At 37.5% G+C, this 22,706-nt stretch overlaps 1 protein-coding gene and 2 non-coding genes across 3 annotated transcripts in view; all 3 read left to right on the top strand.

The window, feature by feature from the left end:
• The first annotated feature begins 7,298 nt into the window (after nt 1-7,298).
• The window catches only part of IARS1 (isoleucyl-tRNA synthetase 1), a 299,311-nt gene continuing 283,903 nt past the window's right edge, over nt 7,299-22,706 (top strand). Inside the window, exons 1-2 of the mRNA XM_053721177.1 lie at nt 7,299-7,426; nt 13,807-13,933. Of these exons, the coding sequence (XP_053577152.1) occupies nt 13,815-13,933 (119 nt within the window). The 5' untranslated portion in view covers nt 7,299-7,426; nt 13,807-13,814. The remainder of the gene's footprint in view (nt 7,427-13,806; nt 13,934-22,706) is intronic.
• Nucleotides 11,250-11,385, top strand: LOC128637134 (small nucleolar RNA SNORA84). The gene has a single exon (XR_008398997.1). It is a non-coding gene; the product is annotated as a small nucleolar RNA SNORA84 (small nucleolar RNA).
• On the top strand, nt 17,572-17,704 carry LOC128637135 (small nucleolar RNA SNORA84). Its single transcript, XR_008398998.1, has one exon. It is a non-coding gene; the product is annotated as a small nucleolar RNA SNORA84 (small nucleolar RNA).

Here is a 22,706-nt window from a genome sequence, read left to right as displayed (position 1 = left end):
GGACAGCAATTTTTTTATTGGTGGATGAATTTATCAACCAACCGGCAAGAACAACGCTGGTTGTTCACCAAAAATTGGCCGGCATCTAAACTTACATTCTTGCATTTCAAATAAAGATACCAAGAGAATGAAGAAAATTTGATAATAGGAGCAAATTAGAAAGTTGCTTAAAATGTCATGCTCTATCTGAATCATGAAATAAAATATTTGGGTTCAGTGTCCCTTTAAACTCTTGCTAGACTTGCCAAGCTTCAAAAGTTTGCTGCACAATTGTTGCTATTCTATATTGAAAGTCTTCAGAATAAACTTGCTTTGTAAATTTGCTGGAAGTCTTCCACAATTGTGTTTAGCATTTGTTTTTTTCAGTGAAAATTGCAAAAAAATTGCTAAACTCTTGCTAGACTTGCCAAGGCCAAGCTTCAAAAGTTTGCAGCACATTTGTTGCAAGTCTTTATTATTATTATTATTATTATTATTATTATTATTATTATTATTATCGGTTATTTGTAGAGCGCCAACAGATTCTGCAGCGCTGTAAACAGAGGGGGAGTACAACAATACAAATATAGGGATCACATGGGTAGAGGGCCCTGCCAAGATTCGCACTGCTGTAATCAGCTCTTAAGAAGGTGATCTACAAACAGCTGGACTCTTAGGCTTACATGCTAAGGGGGTTCAGGGGCTAGCAATGGAGGAGAGGAACTGGTATAAAGTAAGGTTAGTGTAGGTTGCATGCATCCCTGAACAGTAGAGTCTTTAGGGAGCGCTTGAAGCTTTTAAAACTAGAAGAGAGTCTTGTGGAGCGAGGCAGAGAGTTCCACAAGATGGGAGCCAGTCTGGAGAAGTCCTGTAAACGGGAGTGTGATGAGATGACAAGAGAGGAGGTAACCAGAAGTCTGCATAGAAAGTCTTCAGAATAGATTTGCTTTACAAATTAGCTGCAAATTTTGAGCCAGATTACAAGTGGCAGATTATTTTTTGCGCATTAACTAATTTGCAAGTTTGCGCCCTTTCAGGCATGCGGATAAGACCGTTCATATTACAAGTTGAAAGTAAATGGCTTGTCGGGTTAAAGGGACATGAAACCCCAACATTTTCTTTCATGATTCAGATAGAGAATACAATTTTAAACAACTTTCCAATTTACTTCTATTATTTAATTTGCTTCCTTCTCTTGTTATCCTTTGCTGAAAGGTTTATCTAGGCAAGCTCAGGGGCTGCAGAGAACCTAGGTACTAGCTCTTGATTTGATGCTGCATACATATACCGATTGTCATTGGCTCACCCATTTGTTCAGTTAGAAACCAGTAGTGTATTGTTGCTCCTTCAACAAATGATACCAAGAGAATTAAACAGATTAGATAATAGAAGTAAATTAGAAAGTTGTTTAAAATTGTATCCTCTATCTGAATCATGAAATATTTTTGGGGGGTTTCATGTCCCTTTAATGTGACTTCAGAGCTTTGGTTAACTGTTAAAACACTCGACTAAATAGTTGCACAATACAAATCAAAGACATATGTAACAGTACAGTTACATTCATATTAACAGTCTGATAACAATGATTGCATAAAAATATTGCATTACAAAGTTAAAAGAGTTAAAAAATATGCAATCCTGCGCTCGTGTTTGCACAAGCTGGCAGCTGTTATTTTATTTTAATTTTTTTTCAAAATAAGGCTCCATTAAAGTCTAGGGGAAATACGATCCTGCGTTCGCAAATTCGCAAAGCCTTTTTTTCTGCACGAGGATGCGACCATGAGAGCGCAAAATTGTTACTTGCAACCTGTAATAAGTGTACAACTAGGTACACAATAGTAAAAAATTGAGCGCAGATAAAACGCTCGCGGGAGTGCAAAATTGCGCTCCACTCTTAATCTTGCCCTTTATGTTTCCCCTACATAAATTTAATTGTGGTATCTAAAAATTCACTCTTTCTTGATTTTATATATTTATTGATATGAAGATACTGATGACTGATTATCAAACTGATCAATTATTTTAGCTGCATTACTAAAGTAAATTTCCATTGGTTATACTTACATTGAAGTCATATTGTGGAAGTAATTTCTTTGACTCATCTTTTTATAAAAGCTATGTCACTTTTAGCACCTTTAGGAATTATTTCCACATATATTAAAATATATTATATAACATAATATATAATGAAACAACCAATTTTACTATTTACCCTTTGAAAGGCTGCAAACAAAATATTTATTATGTAACAAGGGCCATAATCCTCATTCTGAATTAGAAACTAAAATATATTTAAGAGAATCATTGTCAATATTTTTTTTTAATTTCTTCTATCTCTATGCTGCCAGGTTTTTCTTTAATCATCCGATAAGACAACTCTCTGTAACAATATTACATTCATTTTAATAAAACACATTGTTATAAAAGATCACTTCTCTAGGTATCTCTTCAACAAATAATACTATGAGGATGAAGCAAATTTGATATTAAAAGTAAATTGGACACTTTTTAAAAATGGTATACTTAATCTGAAAAGAAATTGTTGAGGTTTCATATCCTTTTTAAATACTGTATTTTCCAACCCCATCTGTAAACTACAGGAGACTCACTGATATACATTTACCAGGTTAGATATATTTGATTATTCTTTTGCTCTAATTTTAAGTATGAGACTTACATGCCACCATTCTAGAAACAAATCTATACATAAGATGAACAAAGACCTCATTTCGATACCCAGAGCCACACACATCCTTTCCAAGCCTCGCCTCAGAGTATTTTTTTACTATAACGGAAGACTTCCTGGTCATTTATACCAACTGGTCTCAGTGGTCAGCAAGCCCCATCCCCCAAAGAAATTGTAAAATTGTGAGAGATGCCACAGAAGTCGTCTGTGTTCTTTAAATTTACTTTACATTGTTATAATTTGTAATGTTGATATTTCCATGTATGACGTCAGGCAAGGCTGCAGTGTTTTCTATATATATTGAGGTGGTAAATATATTTGCGTAAACTAAAATTAGCCCTAAAAAGCATAATTGGAAATGGATGAGCATGTGGCAAATCATGGAGGAAGATGGTAAACAGATGGTAGTATAGATTATGCACATATTTAAAGGGACGTGAAACCAAAATTTTTTCTTCTATGATTCAGATAGAGAATACAATTTTAAACAACATTCCAATTTACTTCTATTATCTAATTTGCTTCATTCGTTAGATATCCTTTGTTCAAGAAATAGCAATGCACATGGGTGAGCCAATCACACAAGGTATCTATGTGCAGCCATCAATCAGCAGCTGCTTAAATATTTTATTATGCTTTTTAACAAAGGATATCAAGAGAAAGAATCAAATTAGATAATAGAAGTAATTTGGAAAGTTGGTTACAATTGTATGCTCTTTCTAATTCATGAAGAAAATATTTGGGTTATATGTCACTTTAAGGAATGGGGCTCTTACAGTTTAACAAGGAAACTGAGAAATAATAATGTTTAAAGGGACATTTCAAAATTAAACGTTTATGATTCCGATACAACATTTAATTTTAAAATAATTTTTACTTCTATCATCAAATTAGCTTCTAGAGCAGCAGTGCACTACTGGGAGCTAGCTAAACAAATCTGGTGAGCCAATGACAAAAGACATATACAGTATGTGTAGCCATCAATTGCTGCCCCGAACCTACATATGATTTCAACAAAGGATGTCAAAATATTTAAGATAATAGAAGTAATTTGTAAAGCCTCTTAAAATAACATGCTCTATCTGATCCATGAAAGTTTAATTTTGTCTTTCCAGTCTCTTAAACTGATTGATAAATACAATAAATACACTGATTAATAAATACAAAAAATATGTCATGGTTGTAGCCTATTTTCCCAGATAAATGTATTGTAATGATTATTCAGGAAAGAAAGAACTGGTTAGGTCACTCACTATAGTTTGAAACCTGTATTTTTTTCTTTTGCAGAATAATTAATTTCTAATATATTTGTAATGCTTTATACAAAGAAAGAATGTATCAAATTATGAAAGAACTATGCATGCATATTTATTGTTACAATGTTATTTGTGGATGTGGATGTATCTTTTAAATAATTTCCTATTTAAAGTGAAAGTAAATCCTAGCGTTTTACAAACGCTAGGATTGACTATTGAAACAAATAAAGGGGACTTTCTTTCATGAGGTATAAGATACTTCCGGTAGAAAGCTCCTTTATTTGTTTTAACCAATCGCCATCTTAGCTACTACAGCAGCACACGGCTAAAAAATGTTTTTGCTAAGAGGTGACGTTTTCACCTCTTAGCCAATAGCTGTGCGGTAAATCCGGCTTGACGCCCATGGGAGCTGGATATACCGCACGGCTATTGCCTAAAAGGTGAAAAAGTCACCTCTTAGCAACATTTTTTTTTAGCCGTGTGCTGCTATAGTAGCTAAGAATGGCGATCGGTTTAAAACAAATAAAGGAGCTTTCTACATGAAGTATCTTATACCTCATGAAAGAAAGTCCCCTTTATTTGTTTCAATAGTCAATCCTAGTGTTTGTTACAACGCTAGATTTGACTTTCACTTTAAGTAAACATGCAATACAAAACGTTAGTTTTTTAAAACAAAACAGGTATATGCCCTATTTTATTCATTAAGTTTGTTTAAAGGGACACTGAACCCAATTTTTTTTTATCTTTCGTGATTCAGATAGAGCAGCAATTTTAAGCAACTTTCAAATTTACTCCTATTATCAATTTTTCTTCGTTCTCTTGCTATTTTTATTTGAAAAAGAAGGCATCTAAGCTAATGAGCCAGCCAATTTTGGTTCAGGACCCTGTGAAAGCACTTTTTTATTGGTGGGTGAATTTATCCACCAATCAGCAAGAACAACCCTGATTGTTCACCAAAAATGGGCAGGCATCTAAACTTACATTCTTACTTTTCAAATAAAGACACCAAGAGAATGAATAAAATTTGATAATAGGAGTAAATTAGAAAGTTGCTTAAAACTGCATGCTGTATCTGAATCAAGAAAGAATAAATTTGGGTTCAGTGTCCCTTAAGCTGAGTCTAAACAGATTCTAATTTATGGGTTTACATTTGCCTCTTTTTTTTTTTTTTTTTTTTGAAAGAACAAAACATTATTCAAAAACATTTCATTAAACAGCCCCCTGACATATGTACTTTTCATAAGTGTCCTCCTTTAAAGCGGCAATAGGGCAACCCTATATAGTGGCTACCAAATGTAAATTTGAGCACATAGGGCTTGTTTAGTGAAGATGTTGACATCTAACTGTTGTATAGCACAGGAATGCTACTTTGGACATTCAGCATGCCCTTAATAGGCTTACCAGAAGTCCCACTTTTACTGGGATTGTCCCTGTTTAGAGGCGCTGTCCCAGTGTCCCACCCAGTTGTTCATTCTGTCCCAGTAGGGTTGCCACCTCTGGGTTTCAAATCATGTATACGAGTTTAAGACCGCCTGAAACCCGGATACATTATTCAAAATGACTGGACTGTGACTCTCCAGCATAGTTGGATGCTGGTACTTTGTTACATACAGGCCTGCTTAGCTTAGAGTCTGTGTCCTTCAAATTTTACATTTAGTAATACAGGCTGAGTGAGCAGCATAGGGTTTTTTAATTTTGTAGGGCTACTTGGTTTATTTTTCTAAGAATTTAACACCCCCCATTTGACCCCTGGGGAGTATGAACAGGAGGAGTATGAACAGGAAGTGCAGAGAGGCAGGATTTTTTGGCGTGGATCTTGCTTTTCTTCATACAAGATAGCATTTTGGCTGTAATCTTCCTGCGTTATGGTATAGAGTAGCGTCGTAAAACAGCTTTAGCAGGTATGTGTTTCTCTTTTACTTATTTCATTCAATGTTGCATTTATGCCTTATAAGTATTTGGCTCTGTTCCTTAATTAGACACATAAAACACATATTACACTGCAGATATTAAATTGTGTGATGTATACGCTTTTCACTATTTTATGAAATTGATAATTATGCTTGATGTTTGGCATTATTTAGAATCTGAGATTTAGATGAATGATTTATTTGCTCATGTTGTGTATGGGTTGCCATGACAACGTAATGGTGCCTTTTTCACTAGGGGGTGGTGTTATGGTCTATTTAAACTGTATGATTCACTCGGTTGACTGAGGAAGGGTAGAGTATCCACAAAACATTACGCATATAAAAGCTACTACTTTAAAAGGACCGGAAATAGCCACGCCCCCCTTGACCACACCCCTGGCCACACCCCTACGGGCACCACACCAGGTGGTCCCAGTTTCACCTCTAAAAATTATGGTAAGCCTACCCTTAAACAGTTTGAAAAATGCAGGACAGTCCCAATTTGTACTTGAAGTCACATGGTCTCTGTTACACCCTGAATTGTCCTGCTTTTAAAAAAATAATAATTAATGTTTGTCTAATTAAGCTGATGTCTAACTGCTTTCTTGCATGATCATGAAGTATTCTGCCTAAGTTGTACACTTACAGCCATCTTAAAGTGACTGAAAATAATGTATAAGTCTCAACAGCAGTTCTAACTGTTGGTAGCTGGAGAGAATATGCCTCTACTTGTGCTGCTTCTAATGTGGCTATAATAAGGCACAGACAGACAGTCTCTTGAATTTGAAATTCCTCTGAGTAGCTTAAAAGTTCTTTTTAATATTTACTGTAAAATTTATATATATATATATATATATATATATATATATATATATATATATATATATATATATATATATATATATATATATATATATATATGAATATTTTCATTTTTGTTTAATACTTCTGGTAAAATAAATATATTTCTGGTAAAAAAAAAAAAAAAAGGTTTTCTTTTGGCAAAAATATTTTAGTTTTTTTTTTTTTAAATATTTCTGTCAAATAAAATTTGAGGTTTCCTTTTTAATATTGCAACCAAAATATTATATATATATATTTACATGTATTATTAATTTTTTTTTTTAAATTTTAAATAAATACTTTGGTTTATTTTTGTGCATATAAAATAACCTACATATAAACTATATTTTAAACAATGATTTTATTTTGCATGTATCTATTTTTGTACAGGCTATGGTGACAAATTCCTTTCTTATGAATAAACTAACCAGCCTGCTAAAGTCACACCCCCACCATGTGCCAATGACAGCAGCAGAGGCCTAACTTTCACTCCTAGGCCTAAAACTATATTTATAGGTTGCCTGGTAACGTTCCGGCCAATTACCGTTCACTTCTCATTCCAGTTCAGAAAGCTGAGCGCTGATTTGTCACAACCTGACTTGTCCCATCCAGGCTGCATCGCAACTTCCTTTTCCGCTCATGCTTTGCTAACATTGCATCAGATTTTGTTACCGGTATCAGCAAAGAGCGGAGTTACCGGCTGCGTGAGCGGGCTGGGGCGGAGCAAGACGCGGGGGCAGCAGTGATACAACGTAAGCAGCGCCAGCAGTAGCTAGTTGGGTGCACCATATTGCTGGGGATGTAGCTGCATCTTCTGCCCATCACAGTTACTGAATGAAACAGCTGTGCACGGGCTGCTGGTGAAGGGGAGTCCGAAAATGGCCAAATACTGTAGATGTCACTGTACAAATAAAAACAATTATGTACTCAGATGTCAGGTTGCTGTGAAAGTCAGCATTACACTTTCATGATTCAGATATGCAACTCTCTAGTTTGCTAACTATTATCTAATTTGCTTTGTCCTATTGGTAGCCTTTGTTAAAAAGCATATCTAGGTAGGCTTAGGAGCAGTGATACTCTGAGAGCTAGCTATTTGTAGTGACACATATTCCTCTTGTCATTGGTTCACTAGATGTGTTTATCTAGCTTCCAGTAGTGCATTGCTATTCCTGTGGCTACCTAGGTATGCTTTTTAACAAAGTTATAGAGAACAAAATATATTAGATAATATAAATAAATAGGAGAGCTGTTTAAAATGGAATGATCTAGCTGAACTATCAAAGTTTAAAGGGACACTGAACCCGCATTTTTTCTTTCATGATTCAGATAGAGCATGAAATTTTAAGCAACTTTCTAATTTACTCCTATTATCAATTGTTCTTAATTCTCTTGCTATCTTTATTTTAAAAGCAGGAATGTAAATCTTAGCAGCCAGCCCATTTTAGGTTCAGCACTATGGATAGCGCTTGCTTATTGGAGGCTTACATTTACCCACCAATAAGCTCAGGTTCTCAACCAGAAATGGGCCGGCTCCTATGCATCACATTCCTGCTTTTTAAATAAAGATAGCAAGAGAACAAAGAAGAATTGATAACAGGAGTAAATTAGAAAGTTGATTAAAATTGCATGCTCAATCTTAATCATGAAATAAAAAAATGTGTATTTAGTGTCCCTTTAACTTTGATGTTACTGTTCCTTTAACAGCTTTATGCAACCTGAACCAAGAGTGCAATAATAAAATGGTGCAACATATTAGACAATTTTCCTTTTGCACTTTTATTTTCTTTTAAAGGGTCATTAGATGCTATCAATTTGCCCTACGTGTAGTAAATGGCATGCAAAATAACTGACACATTTAAGTGCATATTAATATGTGGATTACATGACAATAATGCAGATTTAGCCAAATCCCTATGTTCAGATTTTCTCAGTCTTGGTGTACAGCCATTCAGAAGCCATATTACCTAAGCTCTTGTGCTAGTAAAGTTGTTTGTTGCCCAGGGGACAGGCAGGTCCTATAATTTGGCCAATATGGACCTATATTCTTGTCTAGCCGTACTGGGCTTTTAGGAACATATTGACATAAATACACATCTAGATGGTCTAGAGACCTGGGTTATTCCTCCCTGGCCAGGGCATAGTGCAGGGTGCTAATTGGCTGCCCGCATTGTTATCGGCTGTTCCCATGGCCCCCTGAATCAATAAGGCAAGTTGTAACAAGTAAAAATCAACACCCCTGCAAAAATGAAAGTAAACCTTTTTTAAGGCGTGCTGACCCACCCTGTCTGTTTATGTATATTAAGGTGTGACTGTAATCTGTTCACTTCTTCACTCTTTTACTAAACAACAGGTGAGAATTTGTTTTGCTGCAGATATATAAAGTAACATTATAAATTAATTTAATTATTATTTTGCTGTAAATTACCTCTGAATATTGTATTTGTTTCAAGTTCTCTAGAGAGATTGGAGATCTAATTCTGTAATTGAAGTATGCGACAAAGCCCGACTTAGCTACATGCTACACAGTGATTGATTAGAGCAGGGGACAAGTGCATTTCCAGCTAGCTCTAATTTGTCAGATCAATACACTGACCAGTGGTTTATTACTGATTGTCACAATGTGACACTCGTTTTGAAAGCTTTATTTTCGTTGTAGGTCTTTATACAAAATAATTGCTTTATACGCAATACGCAATGTATACATAATACCTTTATACTCCTTTTAACACTTTGGCTGCTAAGCCATTTCCTGACTTACCTGTGTGCTAAGCTGGTTTTGAGCTTTTTCTTGCAGTTAACGTTTAAACACTTTTAGTGCTGGGTCAGTGATCGATAATCATTGAATTGTCTAGCTCACAATAGTCTAATGTATTGTCTTATTTCTACTTGCAATTATGTGATTCTTTGTGTGATCAGTTTGGGATTATCAAAATTTCTTGAACCCACACACTTCTATACGATGACAGTTCGCGACTTTACTTGTTGCTATGACTACCGAAGCTTATACACAAACACACCCCACCACCTAATTGGCTAAGAAACGATGACATCAGCTAGCCATCCTGAACTACATGACAGAACGATGATGATTGGTCGAAACGACAGCTATACATAATAGCGGCCATATGATTGGCCGCTGGTCCTTTAAATACCCGGTGTAGTGGAATGGCCGGACGCCTATGAAAAAGCAGTTGCGAAAAGCACGTCAGGCGTTCGCACTGCTCCTCTCTCTCTGCTCCTAACTAGCTTAAATTGTTGGCCTTTATAGCACTGCTCTATTATAGACTTGGGAATATGGGATTGTAACTTTGCTATCATATTTTCTGTAACGTTAGTCCCATTGTATGAGACCAGGGATTCTAGTAATTTGCTGCGTGTTCTATTTGTTGTCCTTAGAGGCACCGCTCTACCACAGAGCCGTCGTTAACATTTAAGGGTTTAAAGCTTACTGACAACTACCTTATACTTCTTAAAATCCTGGAATGGATAGAGTGCAGGGCGATTATAGTGTTTGCACTTACTCATCTGGGCTTTTTGCCACATTTTGGATACAAGCGGATTTGAAATCGTCCAATTTATGTAGCTAAAGCTTCAGTTAGCAGAAACTTTGCAATTCAAATGTATGTTGTGATACACCCGTGCTCTTAAAGGGATGTGATACACAAAATATTTCTATAATGTTTCAGATAGAGCATACAATTTTAAACAACTTTCCAGTTTACTTCACTTAGCATATTTGCCTCATTCCTTTGGTATTCTTTGTTGAAGGAGCAGCATTATACTACAGGAAACTATCTGAACACATTGGGTGAACCAATGACAAGAGGTGTATATGTGCAGCCACCAATCAGCGGCTAGCTCCCAGTAGTGCATTTCTGCTCTGAGTCCTACCTAGGTATTCTTTTAAACAAAATATACCAAGAGAACAAAGCAAATTAGATAATTGGAGTAAATTGGAAAATTATTTCAAATTGTATGCTCGATTTTAATCTTGAAAGACAATGTTTGAGTTACATGTCCTTTTAATGCTGATATTATTTGTCAGTGCTTCTATTTCTCTGATTGCTCCCGTTTCAAATTGTATAGAATGTGTTTGAGTAACCTGCAATGCATCCTTTGTAAGTGATGTGCTATACCCTGGCTTGAACCCTTAGCTTGAACCTTTTTACCATTGGTTAGCAGCATGCACTTGTATGATTGTAACAGAAAGTCATAGATCCTTTAGGCTGTACTGATAGTTTTGTTGTGCAAAGCGTGAAACATTCATTACAGAAGCTCTTTGTATCCCCCCCCCCCCTAAAGCTAACCTGCTACAGTGTCAGGATCATAACTGCCTATCAAAATACAGCCTGGAACACAAACTGATTGCATATTAGGCTGGCAATTCTTTTAATACAAATACAGTTCTATAAATAGGCAAACGTACACTGTAATTTGGAGGCAATTATTATTTCTGGCGTCACACACCTGGCTCTGAGCAGCGGCACATTGTATGGGAAACACTGCATTGTACGGATCCATTTCACAACTTATCAGTGATGCTATGACAGATGTTTTGTCTTGCGTGTGATTGGTGCCCTGTGGTTACTGGAGCCTGTGATCTCTGTACAGAGCTGCAGTTTTAATAAAAGGGCAGATATTAATGCTGTGATATTTTGCATGGTGGTTGAGTTTTCACATCTGCCCCCATAGCCCGGTCACAGTAACAGATTTTATTTGACAGCCTTTTAAAGGTACTTTTCATTGTCGCATGTCATTCTTTTCTTAGTACAGGTAGTAATCTTGTAAATTTCATACTGAACAATCCTTCCGATTTCTCTTTAGTAGATATTTTCTTAAATAACTTTTCATTAAAGGAACATGAAACCCCAAACAATTATTTCATTATTCAGATAGAACTTGCAGGGCCAGATTACGAGTGGAGGACAATACTGCGCTTAGGTAAGCGCAAAATTTGAGCTCCACTCAGTAATACCATCGCACTTAAATGTGCGCTGGTATTACAGGTGCAATGCAATGCGAACACGCCCTAACATTCACATTGCCGCAAGCCAAGCGTTCACAAGCTCTCACTGAGCACAGTGGTAAACTAATGATAAGCGGTATATATGTGCAGCCACCAATCGGCAGCCAGCTCGGAGGCTATCTATATATACTCTTTAACAAAGGATACCAAGAGAAGGAAGAAAATTAGATGATAAAAGTAAATTGGAAACTTGTTTAAAATTATATGCTATATCTGAAGCATGAAAGAAACATTTTGGGTTTCATATCCCTTTAATTTTGTGCAGGCACTCATACATGGCATTAAAGGGGCATAAAACTATGTGCATTAACATTTTTACTTTTGCATCTGTTATCCACATTGATGCCCTCTGCGGTGCTGTCTCCCTGTCAGTTTGGCATCAGGCACCAGTGTCCGGAATGCTGTTGTGTTCTCATGGGGGTGCTGTTGATATCACGTATACAGTGATATGGTAAATCAAAATAAATATAAAAAGAAAAACAGCAAATAACTTACTTGTTTTCTAGCAAAATTAGCCCACAGGATTTTAAGAGCAGAGGATTTTCTAAACCTGAGTTTTTATTCTGTCAGTTCTGGGCATGAGCAGATCTGACTCCCTGTTATCTAGTCTATTCACTAGTCTAGAAGTTCTATGACATCAGGCTAAGATACAACTTCCTGCAAAGGCTCCTCCTCCTTGTAGGGCTGTGACAGGAAGTAAAAGACACTGCACAAATGTAGTGTAAAAAATAAATAAATGGTAAAATCCATTCAAATAGATGAATACATATTGTAATGATTTCTATTAAGTATAAGCAACTGCGTAGTGCTTTTTTTATTACAACTATGAAACAGACTGTTTAACATCCCTTTAATACTACTTGTAGCTTTGTACTGAATCATTAGATGAACATATATAGATTCGTGTCCTTTTAAGTCAGAAGATGACACATTTTGTAGAAAGCTCACATTTTATTTTATTTTTTATATATGAATGTGTAGAATAATTGGAAGTACCTAGAAATAGAATCTTATGGATTTGTCGAGCTTTGCTTTAAAGGGACACACAACCCAATATTTTTCTGTCATGATTTGGATAGCGCATACAAACAACTTTCCACATTACTTCTATTTTCACATTTGCTTTGTCTTCTTGGTATCTTTTTGTTGAAGGAGTACCAATGTACTACTGGGAGGTAGCTGAACACATCTAGCAAATTACAAGAGGAGGCATATATGTGCATCCACCAATCAGCAGCTAGCTCCCAATAGTGCGTTGCTACTCCTGAGCCTATCTAGGTATGCTTTTCATGCGATTCTAAGAGAACAAAGCAAATTAGAAAATAGAAGGAACTTGTAAAGTTGTTTAAAATGACTTGCTCTATCTAAATCGTGCAAGGTTTATTATGACTTTAATGTCACATTATTGGGATATTTAAAGGGACATTCCAGTCAAAATTTTAATGCACATAGATGAATTACGTCTTTGCAATATAAATGTATGGGCAAAAATGCTTCTAGTTAAAGTTATCACTGTTTTAGTGTTAACATTTTTCTGTGCATGTGCACGTGAAGCATAGCTAGATATTGTCACTGTGCCCATATTTTAAATACTGCAGCTGCTCAGATCATCACTGGGGCTTGTATCATGTCAGCAATTAACAAATTGAGTCATTACCAGATGGTACAAGCACCTTGGGCTCTCTGAGCAAGTGCTGTGTTTAAAATGCTGGTGCACGGTGCATACTTAAATACACTTTTGAAAGAGCTATAGCTTTTATTAGAAGCATTTTTGCTAATGCATTTATATTACAAAATCGCTTCTGTTCAATACTGAAATGCATCCATTTGGTTTCCAATTTTGGCTGGAATATCCCTTTAAGTGCACAGTAGTGTTTTTCAGATTTTACTAGAAGAGTCTTTGCAATATACGTTCATTGAATGCATCTAAGAAAAGTTATCACGTTTTGTGATGTTTGAGTGCGCCTTATATACACAGGTACGCTGCCTGCACTTGCATCTGAAACTAGTTTAGTGGAGATGCTGTATGCAAACACTGGCACTCTTTTATGCCCTTTTAAGTGGTACAATGAAGTAAACTAAAAGGATCCATTTTCTTTTGTACAGAGATCAGAATGGCTCAGCAGGTATCTGAGTCCATCAACTTCCCTGCAGAGGAGGAGAAGATCCTGGAGCTTTGGAAGTCTCTGGACTGTTTCCAGGAATGTATCCGGCAGTCAAAGAATCGCCCCAGGTGAGACTCCTATAAGGCAGATTTAAAGGGATAGTAAACACCAAAAATGTTGTTTAAAAAAGATAATACCTTTATTTACCATTCCCCAGTTTTTCATAACCAACACAGTTATATTAATATACGTTTTACCTCTGTGATTACCTTGTATCTAAGCTCCTGCAGACTGCCCCTTTATCTCAGTTCTTTTGGCAGACTTGCATTTCAGACAATTAGTGCTGACTCTTAAATAGCTCCACGTGCATGAGCACAATGTTATTTATATGAAACGCATAACGAACGCCCTCTAGCTGTGAAAAACTGTCAAATGAGTTCAGATAAGAGGTGGCCTTCAAGTGCTTAGAAATTAGCATATGAGCCTACCTAGGTTTAGCTTTCAACTAAGAATACCAAGAGAACAAAGCAAATTTGATGATAAAAGTAATTTAGAAAGTTGTTTAAAATAACATGCCCTATCTGAATCATGAAAGCTTAATTTGGACTTAACTAAAGCAAATGATAGAAAATCTATGTGTTAGTTTTTATTTAAATAAATTAAATTATGTACTGCTAAAACTGTTGGTGTATAGGAAATGTTGAGCTGGAAAGTAATTCTACCCGTATCTTGGTGGCTAATATTCCTTATCCTGTGTATCTAACTGATCTGCTGCAAAGTGGCCTTGAAAATATTTTTCACAACTATGACACGGCCCCTCTCCATCCTTTGTTTTTATACATTATTTTCCTTTAGTGATTTGTATACTTTGTATACTTTAGTGGTTGAAGTAAAATACACACGTTTCATTTCAGTACGCTGCAGAAGCTATCTGCTCACTGATATTGACATACAGAGCATATTATGTATGTTAATAGCTTCAAGGGACCAGTAACACAAAATCTGCATCACTTTAAAGGGATAGTAAAGTCCAAATTAAACTTTCATGATAGGGCATGCAATGTTAAATAACTTTCTAATTTACTTTTCTCATCAAATTGCTTTGTTCTTTTGCTATTCTTAGTTGAAAGCTAAACCTGGATAGGCTCATATGCTAATTTCCAAGCCCTTGAAGGCCACCTCTTATCTGAATGCATTTTTCACAGCTAGAGAGTGTTGGTTCATGTGTTTCATATAGATAACATTGTGCTCATGCACGTCAGCACTAATTGGCTGAAATGCAAGTCTGTCAAAAGATCCGAGATAAGGATGCAGTCTGCAGAAGCTTAGATACAGGTAATTACCGAGATAAAAAGTACTGTATATTAATATAACAGTGCTGGTTATGCACCCTTTAAAAGATGTAGCTCATAAAAATAACTTAAAAAAAAAATAAAATATATTTTTTCCTTTCCCATTTCCACTTCCCTCTGGGACAGGTAGATATCTCTCGTGATCACGTACAATACCTAGTGAGTCGCATACGATTGGTTGTTTTTTTTCTGTAAATGCACATTTTCTATACCACATTTCTATACAATCACATTGTTCTTGTGCTGTAATTGTAAATCTCTGTATATTTTTAATGTGGTGTGCTACATATTAATCAGTAATGAGCAGAGATTAAATACCTTGATATTTTTCTAAAATTTTTTTAGTTACTACTTTAATCTAATTGGCTTTGTTCTCTTGGTTTCCTTTGTGGAAATACCTACCTAGGCAAGGTCAGGAGCAGCAGTGCACTACTGGGAGTTTGCTGCTGCTTGGTGGCTGCACATATGTAACTTTAAGACTGCATGGAACATCCTACCTTATATGGCATCCTGCACCCTCCTCCTTTTAGTGGGTGGAAAATCGGGCTAGGGGCGTGTCTAGCATTGTAGGCAGTCCCCCATGATCCGATCCCAGTTTTGAATTCATGCGATCACATCAGCGTTCTCGTGATTTAGTTTTTGCAGCAAGTGTTTACATCAGAACTTCGTTCAAATTTTAAACACTTGTCCCTGGCATGAAGGGGGTTAATATAAGTAATTAAAAGTTGTTTAACATTGTATGCTTTGTCTGAACAATGAGAGAGACGCTTTGGACTTCATTTTCCTTTAGGAGAAATAAAACACATTTGTAATATACCCTGCTACATATCTGTCCTTATTTAACTGGTAACAGCTGAAATACAATACACTTTATACTAACATTATTGCTGTGCCCATCCTCGTTATCTGCGCACTCAAACCCAGATTGACTTCTCCAAATAAGGTTACTAAAGGGACAGTCAACACCAGAATTTTTGTTTAAAAAGAAAGATAATCCCTTTTATTACCCATTCCCCAGTTTTGGATAACCAACACTGTTGTAGAATACACTTTTTACTTCTGTGATTATCTAAGCCTCTGCAAACTGCCCCCTTATTTCAGTTCTTTTGACAGACTTGCATTTTAGTCAATCAGTGCTCACTCCAGGGTAACTTCACGTGCATGAGCTCAATGTTATCTATATGAAACACATGAACTAATGCCCTCTAGTGGTCAAAATGTATTCAGATTAGAGACAGTCTTCAAGGTTTAAGAAATTAGCATATGAACCTCCTAGAATTATATTTCAACTAAGAACACCAAGAGAACAAAGCAAAATTGGTGATGAAAGTAAGTTGGAAAGTTGTTTAAAATGACATTCTCTATTTAAATCATGAATGTGTTTTTTGGTCTTGACTGTCCCTTTAAGGGGAGTTTGGCGTTTGAAAAAACATTTGCAGTAAAATAAAGATTTTAATTTGTTTTAAAAATGTTTAGACTTGGCGGTGTTATTGTATAAGAAGACAGCAGAATTGTCTAGAAATTACAAGGTGCTTACTGTCCCTTTTTAAACTTTTAGTATTTGTATACAGTGCAAATAACCATAATGATAATAATACTTGCACCATAGAACCTGACGCAATTGTAGCACACTGACGCACCTTAGTGTACAGATCAATGCTGCTAAATATGTGAAGAATGACAAAAAAAATAAAAAAATTGCCAGCTGAAATTTGCCTCTATTTGTTTTTTTCCCAATACCCCTAGATAGGCTGGAAAGCATTCTGTGCAATTCAGAACACTAACCCTGCAACACGCTGCAGTGCGATTGCTTGATCATTGCAGGATCTCATTTGTATCCGTTTCTTGTTGTCTACAGCAAAAAGACATATGATAAACCAACCTCAGTGTAGATATTTTGCAGTGATTAGTTGATGATACATACAATGCATACTTTTTTTTTTTTTTAACTAAATGCTACAATGTGGTTTTTTTTTTTTCTTAATCTCAGTCCTTAAAGGGACACTCAAGTCAAAATTAAACTTTCATGATTCAGATAGAGCAGCAATTTTAAATAACTTTCTAATTTACTTTCTATTATCACTTTTTGTTCGTTCTCTTGGTATCTTTATTTGAAAAGGCAGTAATGTAAGCTTAGGCGCCTGCCCATTTTTGATTCAGCACCCTGGGTAGCGCTTGCTGATTTGTGGCTAAATGTAGCACTACTTAGGGTCTAAATGTAGCCATTAATGATCAAGCGCTACCCAGGGTGCTGAACCAAAAATGGGCCGGCTCCCTAAGTAAACTTAAAATTGAATGCTCTATCTGAATCATGAAAGTTTAATTTTCACTAGACTATCCCTTTAATTTTATTTGTGCAATGTTATGTAAATATAAGTGTTCAGTTGCAGTATTGTTTCCTTATTGGTGTAGTTGCCCTGTGGTTACTGGTCCTGTTGTTCCCGTGCAGTGCCCCAGTGTGAATAAGGGCAAACAGTAACACTGTGATATTTTGCATGAGGTCTCCTTGTTTTTAGCGGCCCTCATAGCCCGGTCACAGTGACATTAACAAATAACATTGCTGTTAGTTCAGTTTCCTAATCTAACATATTTATTATTAATCTTGGCTTCAAATCTTTCAGTGCATTGAAATTCAAAGTGGCACGGAAGACATTTTTATAAGTATATTGGCAATTAATTGCTGCATTGCAAAATATCTGCATACACTATAAATATCGTATATGCATTTAAATAGATATAAACAAGCTCCTTAACCCCTTAATGACCACAGCACTTTTCCATTTTCTGTCCGTTTGGGACCAAGGCTATTTTTACATTTCTGCGGTGTTTGTGTTTAGCTGTAATTATCCTGTTACTCATTTACTGTACCCACGCATATTATATACCGTTTTTCTCGCCATTAAATGGGCTTTCTAAAGATACCATTATTTTCATCATATCTTATAATTTACCATAAAAATTTTTATAAAATATGAGGAAAAAATGGAAAAAAACACAGTTTTTCTAACTTTGACCCCCAAAATCTGTTACACATCTACAACCACCAAAAAACACCCATGCTAAATAGTTTCTAAATTTTGTCCTGAGTTTAGAAATACCCAATGTTTACATGTTCTTTGCTTTTTTTGCAAGTTATAGGGCAATAAATACAAGTAGCACTTTGCTATTTCCAAACCACTTTTTTTCAAAATTAGCGCTAGTTACATTGGAACCCTGATATCTGTCTGGAATCCCTGAATATCCCTTGACATGTATATATATTTTTTTAGAAGACATCCCAAAGTATTGATCTAGGCCCATTTTGGTATATTTCATGCCACCATTTCACTACAAAATGCGATCAAATAAAAAAAAAATGTTCACTTTTTCACAAATGTTTTCACAAACTTTAGGTTTCTCATTGAAATTATTTACAAACAACTTGTGCAATTATGGCATACATGGTTGTAAATGTTTCTCTGGGATCCCCTTTGTTCAAAAATAGCAGACATATATGGCTTTGGCATCGCTTTTTGGTATTTAGAAGGCCGCTAAATGCCGCTGCGCACCACACGTGTATTATGCCCAGCAGTGAAGGGGTTAATTAGGGAGCATGTAGGGAGCTTGTAGTTTTAATTTTAGCTTTAGTGTAGTGTAGTAGACAACCCAAAGTATTGATCTAGGCCCATTTTGGTATATTTCATGCTACCATTTCACCGCCAAATGCGAACAAATAAAAATAAAACGTAAAATTTTCCCAATTTTAGGTTTCTCACTAAAATTATTTACAAACAGCTTGTGCAATTATGGCATAAATGGTTGTAAAAGCTTCTCTGGGATCCCCTTTGTTCAGAAATAGCAGACATATATGGCTTTGGCTTTGCTTTTTGGTAATTAGAAGGCAGCTAAATGCTGCTGCGCACCATACGTGTATAATGCCCAGCAGTGAAGGGGTTAATTAGGGAGCTTTTAGGGAGCTTGCAGGGTTAATTTTAGCTTTAGTGTAGGTATCAACCTCCCACATGACACATCACACCCCCAGATCCCTCCCAAACAGCTCTCTTCCCTCCCCCACCCCACAATTGTCCCCGCCATCTTAAGTACTGGCAGTAAGTCTGCCAGTACTAAAATAAGAGGTTTTTTTTTTTTTTTTTTTAAAATAATAATTCTGTTCTGTAGTATCCTCCCTTAGCCCCCAACCTCCCTGATCCCCCCCAAACTGCTCTCTAACCCCCCCTCTCTGCCTTATTGCGCCATATTGGGTACTGGCAGCTGTCTGCCAATGCCCAGTTTGAAATCAAATATGGTTTTTTTTTATTTATTTTTTAAAACATACTATTTTCTGTAGTGTAGCTGCCCTCCCTCAACCCCCAACCCCCCAACCCCTGCCAGATCGCTCAACATTTTTTAAATGCCCACCCTCACTCCCACCGAGTAAAACCTTGTGCTCCCACCGAGTACCATTATTGTTCCATAGTGTAGGGTTCCCACCCGCGCGCGCGCGCCCCCGCTCCCGTGCACGCGCGCGCCCCCGCTCCCGTTCACGCGCGCGCACCCGCACTCGATCCCGCCCCCCTTCCCACCGATGGCCGCCCACCCGCCTCCCTGGGTAAGCTCCCACCCACCAACGAACATGGCCATCAATGGCCGATGCAGAGAGGGCCACAGGGTGGCTCTCTCTGCATCGGACGGCTAAAAAATGTTATAGCAGGATGCCTCAATATCGAGGCATCACTGCTATAACATGAAAGCAGTTGGAAGTGATCAGGATCGCTTCCACTGCTTTCAAAGACCAACGACGTATGGGGTACGTCCTTGGTCATTAACTGCATTTTTTTGCAGGACGTACCCCATACGTCGTTGGTCGTTAAGGGGTTAAAGGGACACTAAACCCAATTTTTTTCTTTCATGAATCAGGTAGAGAATACAATTTTAAACAACATTCCGATATACTTCCATTATCTAATTTGCTTCATTCTTTAGATATCCTTTATTGAAGAAATAGTGATGCACATGGGTGAGCCAATCACACAAGAATCTAAGGTGCAGCTACTTAGCCTATCTAGATATGCTTTTCAGCAAAGGATATCAAGAGAATGAAGCAAATTAGATATTAGAAGTAAATTAGAAAGTTGTTTAGAATTGCATGTTCTTTCTAAATCATGAAAGAAAAAAATTGGGTTTCATGTCCCTTTTAACTGATCAAGCATTTACTGTGTAGCAGGGTCTGAATTTAATGGAATGCTCTACTGTCTTGCTGGGGTAGTGGGGAAAAAAACACTAATTTCAGAGTTAAATTACAGGAAGAACTAGTAAAATAAATAGTACATTGTAAAGTTGACATTAAACATTGTGAGTTGGTAATATAAAATGATACATTATATATATATATTTTGAATGCTGGTGGTGCTTGCACTCTAGTGGTAGCATGAGACGGAGTCTACAACCCACACAAGTGGCTCAGGTAGTGCAGCTCATCCAGGATGGCACACCAGTGCGAGCTGTGGCAAGAAGGATTGCTGTGTCTGTCAGCGTAGTGTCCAGAGCATGGAGGCGCTACCAGGAGACAGGCCAGTACATCAGGAGACGTGGAGGAGGCCGTAGGAGGGCAACAATCCAGCAGCAGGACCGCTACCTCCGCCTTTGTGCAAGGGGGAACAGGAGGAGCACTGCCAGAGCCCTGCAAAATGACCTCCAGCAGGCCACAAATGTGCATGTGTCTGCTCAAACGGTCAGAAACAGACTCCATGAGGGTGGTATGAGGACCCAACGTCAACAGGTGGGGGTTGTGCTTACAGTCCAACGTGCAGGACGTTTGACATTTGCCAGAGAACAACAAGATTGGCAAATTCGCCACTGGCGCCCTGTGCTCTTCACAGATGAAAGCAGGGGCACACTGAGCACATTTGACAGACGTGACAGTCTGGAGACGCCGTGGAGAACGTTCTGCTGCCTGCAACATCTTCCAGCATGGCCAGTTTGGCAGTGGGTCAGTAATGGTGTGGGGTGGCATTTCTTTGAGGGGCCGAACAGCCCTCCATGTGCTCGCCAGAGGTAGCCTGACTGCCATTAGGTATCAAGATGAGATCCTCAGACCCCTTGTGAGACCATATGCTGGTGCGGTTGGCCCTGGGTTCCTCCTAATGCAAGACAATGCTAGACCTCATGTGGTTGGAGTGTGTCAGCAGTTCCTGCAAGACGAAGGCATTGATGCTATGGACTGGCCCTCCCGTTCCCCAGACCTGAATCCAATTGAGCACATCTGGGACATCATGTCTCGCTCCATCCACCAACTTGCACCACAGACTGTCCAGGAGTTGGTGGATGCTTTAGTCCAGGTCTGGGAGGAGATCCCTCAGGAGACCATCCGCCACCTCATCAGGAGCATGCACAGGCGTTGTAGGGAGGTCATACAGGCACGTGGAGGCCACACACACTACTGAGCCTCATTTTGACTTGTTTTAAGGACATTACATCAAAGTTGGATCTGCCTGTAGTGTGTTTTTCCACTTTAATTTTGAGTGTGATTCCAAATCCAGACCTCCATGGGTTGAAAATTTTGATTTCCATTTTTTAATTTTTGTGTGATTTTGTTGTCAGCACATTCAACTATGTAAAGAACAAAGTATTTAATTAGAATATTTTATTCATTCAGATCTAGGATGTGTTATTTTAGTGTTCCCTTTATTTTTTGAGCAATATATATATAATTTTATTCTGAAATTGTGAGCTTTTCGGTTCCTGTTAGAAATGGATGTGCACAACAATGTTATATTCCACACAGCCATTTGCTGCTCACTCTAGTGACCTATTTATTGCTGTCCCTAATTGGCCACAGCAGAGAATGTAACCAAAGTTACAACATGGCAGCTCCTATTGTTTTATAGACACTAAAACATTACACTTATTTTGTCAATATTTAAACAGCTAATGAAACTTTAAAACCACATCAACATATTATTTTCAGACTAATCTTTTCATTGAATTGAATGCATCATTCTATCTAGCATTTGTTTAGTGTTTAATGTCCCTTTAAAGTCATATTAACCCCTTAACGACATATGTTGTATAGGGTACGTCTTGCACAAACTGGTCTTTAAAGACCAGCGACGTACCCTGTACGACGTTCGGGTTGGAAGCGGCTGGAAGCGATCCTGATCGCTTCCAGACGCTTTTCGGTTATTGCAGTGATGCCTCGATATCGAGGCATCACTGCAATAACATTTTTCCCCATCCGATGCAGAGAGAGCCACTCTGTGGCTTGCTGAGTGCAGAGGTGGACGGGGTAGCTGGGGGGCGTGCACGGGGGAGGCGGGCGGGCGCACGGGGAGGGAGCGGGTGGGAACCATTACACTTTGGAACAGTTGGTTAAAATTAGAGGGAGAGAGGGGGAATAAAAATGTTATTATAAATAATCGAAGTGATCTGGGTGGGGGTTTAGTCTTTGGGGGGGAGGAAGCTACACTACAGAAAAGTGGGGAAAAGAATAAAAAATATATATTTTTTTGTAAACTGGGTACTGGCAGACAGCTGCCAGTACCCAAGATGGCTCCCAATGTAGAGGGGGAGG

The sequence above is a fragment of the Bombina bombina genome, chromosome 7 (genome assembly GCF_027579735.1).
Source record: "Bombina bombina isolate aBomBom1 chromosome 7, aBomBom1.pri, whole genome shotgun sequence".
NCBI lineage: Eukaryota > Metazoa > Chordata > Amphibia > Anura > Bombinatoridae > Bombina > Bombina bombina.
Note: the sequence above shows the minus strand (reverse complement) of the source record. Positions and strands in the feature narration are given on the sequence as shown.